Source organism: Rutidosis leptorrhynchoides, chromosome 5 (genome assembly GCF_046630445.1).
Source record: "Rutidosis leptorrhynchoides isolate AG116_Rl617_1_P2 chromosome 5, CSIRO_AGI_Rlap_v1, whole genome shotgun sequence".
Lineage (NCBI taxonomy): Eukaryota > Viridiplantae > Streptophyta > Magnoliopsida > Asterales > Asteraceae > Rutidosis > Rutidosis leptorrhynchoides.
In genome coordinates, this window is record NC_092337.1 from 353,839,200 (window position 1) to 353,845,650 (window position 6,451).

General features: G+C 33.9%; 2 protein-coding genes across 2 annotated transcripts; both read right to left on the reverse strand.

Moving 5' to 3' along the window:
• Positions 1-565: 565 nt before the first annotated feature.
• LOC139847801 (uncharacterized) lies at positions 566-1,800 on the reverse strand. The gene has a single exon (XM_071837523.1). It carries the CDS (start codon positions 1,723-1,725, stop codon positions 748-750), a length of 978 nt encoding a protein of 325 aa, XP_071693624.1. The 5' UTR covers positions 1,726-1,800; the 3' UTR covers positions 566-747.
• Positions 1,801-4,133: 2,333 nt separating this feature from the next.
• Positions 4,134-6,227, reverse strand: LOC139850708 (transmembrane emp24 domain-containing protein p24delta9-like). Its single transcript, XM_071840264.1, has 4 exons — positions 6,015-6,227; positions 4,674-4,883; positions 4,416-4,492; positions 4,134-4,278 (listed from the first exon to the last, which is right to left on the reverse strand). Exons 1-4 carry the CDS (start codon positions 6,225-6,227, stop codon positions 4,134-4,136), a joined length of 645 nt encoding a protein of 214 aa, XP_071696365.1.
• Positions 6,228-6,451: the final 224 nt, after the last annotated feature.

Sequence of the window (6,451 nt, forward strand, 5' to 3'; positions counted from 1 at the left end):
TCTTATGACTATTTGCACATTTGACCCGTTTGAGTCAAAACTCAAAAGGTGTCAAAATGGGTTTCTATGAATATGACCACGTCCAATGATTTGAGTTAAATGAATAATTTTAACGGTAGAAATGATATTAGTTAAAGATAAGAATCTGTCAAGTTTGGTGCCTTTGCAGCTTGAAGCTCGTAGTGTATTCAGAACTATGGATTCATCATTCATCCCAGATAGTAGCTCAGACAAGAGTGGGATATACAGACGATCCTGTCTTTGGTGGACCAGATACAATGAATCATGTAACTAACAAGATCGATGAGGGATGGATATGATGTCATCGTCACAGATAGTGAAAAAGTCTGAAGGCTCGACTGCGCGCCTATTTTTGGCTAATCACGCTGACATAGTAGCCACATAGATTATGTCTTCATCCTCAAATTTAGTTTCTCAAATGTAAATATTTTTAGCCCAAAGTTCTTAAGTACCAGAGATCAGCAATCTTACAACTATGTATAATAAACATCAAAGCTACACAACAAACAAGCAATACAAAAAGCAAGTAACAAAACAGGGTAACATTAATTTACAAATTTACTTTACTTAGCAAAATCAGATTCGTTACTGATAAGAGCATAGTCATTATATACAACATACATGTAGATAGAAAAGGTACAATATAGTGAAAAACATTTGAAAGATGTATGTTCATATTAGACACTCAAATCACACTTACAAAGGGCGGCGAATAGATTCATATCACTAAGTAGCATAAACAGCAACAACATGAGGTACCTTCTCATCATCAAAAGGTAGACTAACGTATTCCCTTGCGAACTCCTCGGCAATTTCGATAGCCAATTCACCATGTAAAGCTTTACAATACATATACAAAACCGTATTCGCAGCCGTGCTATGAAGTAAAAAGAAAGTCAACATACTCGTACCGACAACCAACTGCAACACAAAAGGCCAACTTCTCCATCCATCAACAGCATGAAAATGCAACACATAATTCGAATTCAACCAAATCGAAAACCCAATCAATACTCCAAACAACAACAACAATGACAATGAAACAGATTTCATCCCTTTAACTAAATACGAGCTTCGCCATAGCGGCTCAAACCCCCATTTTGATTCAGCCACAACAATCACATAAACCAACGACCAATTAACTATAAAATACATTAATAGTAAACCTAATAAAGTACTTAACATAACGCAAATCACTATAAAGTAAATCGAACTGAAATCGATTACAAACCCTAGGTTTTGCCCCAATTTTAGTAATACCGTGAAAACCAGCAGAAAAGATAACGATATCAGAAACAGTAACAGTTGAGCTGCGATTGTGGTGGAGACGAGGGAGAAGAATGAGAAAATTAACGATTTCATGGCGGGAAAAAACTTGACAGGTCTACCGTAGAAACCATGGTACGTGCTGTAGGTGATTGTGGCTATCGCACTGATTAAAAAGATATAAACGAAGAGCGTGTATATGAGAGATAACGTTAAGGTTTGATGAACATTCGGTTGATTGATTACGAGAAACTGAGTCGAAACGACGTCGTATTTAGTGAGAGAGAGGTGGAGAGCAGGGAAAATGATGAGAGAGAAAGAGAGAGGGAGAAGGAATACAACGGATAAGGCGAGGAAATGGCGGGAGTGGGCGTTAATGATTCTTTTTGATTCTGATAGAACGCCGATTAGGTTTAATGTGTGTGCAGAGGTTGACATGGTGGCGGAGGACGACGGCGATACGGTGTTGCACGGTGGAGTTTTTTTTTTTTTTTTTTTTTTTTTTTTTTTTTTTTTTTTTACTAGTGGTGGAATTTTGAGGAATGGGGGTCTTGTTTTGTTGTATGAGTTGGTGTTAATATAGTGTGTGTTCTTAGTGCTTATCCATGTGGTGTATATATATCATATACTCCGTAGACGACACCAATATAATACTCCCAACGATACTTCAAACCATACTTTCAAGCAATCAAGAAACTCTAAAATACAAGACCAATTCCAATCATACGCCGTCATGGTCATTTCCTCAGCGCCATATCAGCTTTCTCTCTCCACCTTACTCACCAGTCACCACTTCCTCTCATAACACACAACTACCAACCATGACATACTCCCTCCTCATCACATACCCCACAAAATTAATTAAATAAAAGAATGTACAAGTTTCTACTCCTAGAGTACAAGTAAAAAAGAACACTCCTCTCTCTTTCATCCGTCCTCATTTATGCTTGTGGATGAAAAATTCGAGGGCGACGAGGGTGAGGGCGTTCGAGGGAGGAGGAGGGCGGGGACAATGCCAACGGAGCCCTTGGAGGACATGCTTGATGACATGGTTGAGGACACACCGTTGAGAATGGTCTAAGGAGTAATCTAATTATTGATTACTCCGTATTAATTACTATTACTATTACTATTACTATTACTATTACTATTACTTTACTATAGTATCTATTAGACAAAACTGATGAATAGTACCAAAGGTATTTTGAACTTTTCACATTTTTTTTTTTATTTTTTTGGATATATCTCAGTAAATCTTCTACTCTTAAATCATACGAAATGTTAATATAAGATAACGACTTAATTGCGTTAAATTTTATAAAAGTCAACAATTCCATAGCGAAACGCGGAGATGCACATATATTGTTAAAACAACATTTAAGTCTTTTCACATTTTTTGCACATATATTGTTAATTCAAAACAACATTTAAATCTTTCCAAAGGTATTTTGGACTTTTCAATTTTTTTTTCTTTTTTTGTATATATCTCAGTAAATCTTCTACTCTTAAATCATACGAAGTGTTAATATAAGATAACGACTTAATTGCGTTAAATTTTTAAAAGTCAACAATTTCATAGCGAAACGCGGAGATGCACATATATTGTTAATTTAAAACAACATTTAAATCTCTGACGGAATATACCTTTTAGTTCGACTCGAGTTGTGCTTCAACGACATGATCGTTAGCCACGAAATAATTTTACAAACTAAAAACAATAAAATACATTGAAAAACGAACCCCCGGCGCGAAGCGATGGTTCGAAAACTAGCTATTAATTATTAATATAAACTAAACATAATATACGGAAGGTGATTCTCACACACCAGTTTTTGATTTATCTACACTTTCGTTCCATAAACTTACAATTATGCTCATAGATTAATCTAGGGAGTTGAACTTATATTATTATTGTAAGTATAATTAAGGGTAAAATAGGTGATTAGGTGTACATAGATTAAAAAGTGGTGTGTGAGAATCACCTCCCATAATATACACTTATAATTTAACGAGCAAATAATTAATCATTTATCTTTAGATACATTGTACCACATTTGAGATCGTATTCTCGGCATCGTGTTTTCTAGTGTCTTTTTCGTTATAAAAGTTTTCATATTTTTGCCAAAATAGAAATATTGATTATTCTGGCTGTTTACACCAACATAGTTTGGTATTTGACTGTTGCAGGTTAAGGTTGTAATGCAAAGCATTCTTATCCTTATATTCATTATGTATAGTTAAATAGCATAGGTGTCTTCGAGCATAGGCAAGATAGGCAATTGTTTAGGACCCAAAAATTTGAATATGTAATATTTTTCTCAATATAATTAATTAAATCAAATAAAAAATTATCAATTAAATTAAAATACCTTGTTTTTAATAGTTAAATACAATGTAAGTAAATAAATAAATAAATTGGAGTATTATTTTTTTTATGCGTAGTAAAAAAATTTAACGTATCATGATAATTGTAGGGTACTGAGGATTTCCGTCAGGGGCGGAATATATAAGGGGCAGGGTGGGCCACCCGCCCCAGCTGAATTTTTTTTTTAAAAAATTTACACTAAAAAAAATTTACTAAAAAATAAGGTTTTTTTTAGTGTTCGCCCCACCTATCAATGAAAAATTTAATAAATTTTTACACCCGCTCCATCTGTGGTCGGGTTCAAGTTCCGCCCCTGATTTCCGTTGCAAGTGATCACCATTATTCAAAAGTGTTCTTTAGTGTTTGGATTCATGTCAATTAGTTGATTGCTATCTATAACTTGTATTTTTATTTTAACTTTCTGGCCTGTTGCAGATGTAACTACGTACAGGTAGAGAAACAAATTAACCAACAAATACAATCAAATGATCTTTCGCTTTTGAAAAAATGACTTGAGGTGCCATAGTTGTAAGCCCGCGACAGATAGGCAAATAAACAGCGAACCCAGACTAAGATAACCCATTGTCGAGTTTGTATTCCCATTTAGCTCTTGCATCATTTGTTGCCTGAAATATCACAATCTTTATATTAAAAACAAATCCACTCAAAAAAATTTGTGCTTTGATCGTTACTTTAAGAAGTAAATTTGTTCACGAAAACATTAAACGTTATATTTGTAATGTATGACTTTTTAGTGACCAACCTTTTTCGAAGTAAAAACATCTCAATGTGAATTGAAGTAACAATGTCCTCCATTTTCTTCAGCTCTAGTTCCATTGCCTGTAATGTAAAACAAGATTGCCTATCAAATATCAGTGTAACCTAGCTACGTGTACAACAGTACGATTCGTGTTAATCTTATTTAACGTAATCAGACTCTTTTTATAACTCGAATTCTTATAAGATATAATAAATGATAAAGAGAGATAAATAGTACTAGTAATTAACAAAATGTAGTTACCTCAACTGAGTTTTTCTTGGCGACATTAGACCAATCTTTAGCATCAACGCCTGACCTCCAATTGAAGTCGACAGAGATGTTCACCGGTGGCTTATGAATAACAGCCGAAAAGCAAGCCATATAACTCCCATCCTCCTCAACATCTAACACAAATTGTCCTAATACCACATCTTCAGCATAGTGAACTCGATTCCCCTTAGGCGAGAACAACTACAATTACAATTACAAGCAAAAATACTATCAATGCAACAAAACATCTCTGTATATAAACAAGGTAGTAATTGTAAGCCCTAATACATCATCGGCACCGACCCATGCATTTTAGTGGATTGATCATCTAATTATAATCATAATGTAATATTATTCAATTGTATTAAAATATATAAAGAAAATTATGGGTAGAACTAGTTGGTGGCGGAACTTGAAATTTTTATTTTGGAGAAGAGTAGCATATAAATTTAACTTTACTCTATATTTGAAGGGGTTGACATCCCATCCGGTCCTCCAGACTACTTGCCCTTAATGGTAGGGATAACAATGAATCGGATATGGATCTCATGATGACGTATTATATCCATTTAGTTTTTTTCCATCTATATCCATATCCATTTAATTTTAGTTCATCCATCCATATCCATATCCAATTAATTAAGTGGGTTAATGGATATCCGATGAATATTCCAAAATATGTTATAATATTTCCGAATATACAATGAAAATAAAAACGTAATATAACAAAAATAAATATAACATGACATAATTAAAATCTATCCACAAAAACGTATAATGTTTGTTGAAAATAGAACACACTTTGTTAAATACACTATATTTACATTTGTATTTCATGTGTTAATGGATATATCATTAGATGAAACTTTCATCCACATCCATATCTATTTAGTTTCATCCATATCCGTATCCATATGTATTTAGGTTCATCCATATCCATTGAAATCGGATGGATCGGTGGATATCTACTGAATCAGGTAACTATTGCCATCCATACTTAACGGAGTTTTTTTTTTATATAAAAATTTAATAAAAACAAGGAAAAAACAATGATACAAGTTAACAAAATCACAAATGCTTACCAAATTATGAGAAAGTGTTTACACCCTCAAATAATAGGATGGGGGGTTTTACTTGGCCGTGCCCTTGGATCGGTTTCAAGGTTTCCTCCCGGGCAGCGATGGGGGCGGGGTTATTATCGCTGCATCGGCATAGTCGAAACGGGAGATGATCGCAACGGGTGGTTTAGTCCCCCTCGGGTGATCCCAATTTCGCTGTCCTAAAAAATAAAAAAAAAAATAGAATGAGATAAAGAAATGAATTAAACATTACCATAGCAGCAATCTTGTGATGTTCAGGAAAAGGATCATTCTGATTTGGATTGATTACTGAGTACTGACCAATTGTCAATGAGTCTTTTCTGATATCTTCAGTCATACATTTTGTATGATCAGATTCGATATCAAAACGTAAGGAATGAGCAACGTTGCAGAATATAAGCATTGATAGGATTAATATCATGAAGACGACCATACGCAGCTCCATGCTTAAAATGAGTGTTTGGGTTTTTGGAGAGATTAAGTAAACAAGCGTCAATGGCATTTCCTTTACATTTATATCTCTCATCAATTATAATGAATTTATCATTTATTGTAATTAATTACCATTTTCACGGTGTCTAATTATTTTTATATTATTTTTTTATTTTTTTAAAAATTTTTTCCTACTTAAAGGCCGGAGGTCCTCTCGGAAGCAATCTCTTTATCCGT

Coding starts and splice junctions, on each gene's coding strand:
- LOC139850708 (XM_071840264.1), bottom strand. CDS start 6,227: ATGGAGCTGCGTATGGTCGTCTTCATGATATTAATCCTATCAATGCTT. Junction 4,884..6,014: donor ATCACAAGATTGCTGCTATG/GTAATGTTTAAT, acceptor TTGTAATTGTAG/TTGTTCTCGCCTAAGGGGAA. Junction 4,493..4,673: donor CCAAGAAAAACTCAGTTGAG/GTAACTACATTT, acceptor TTTACATTACAG/GCAATGGAACTAGAGCTGAA.
- LOC139847801 (XM_071837523.1), bottom strand. CDS start 1,725: ATGTCAACCTCTGCACACACATTAAACCTAATCGGCGTTCTATCAGAA.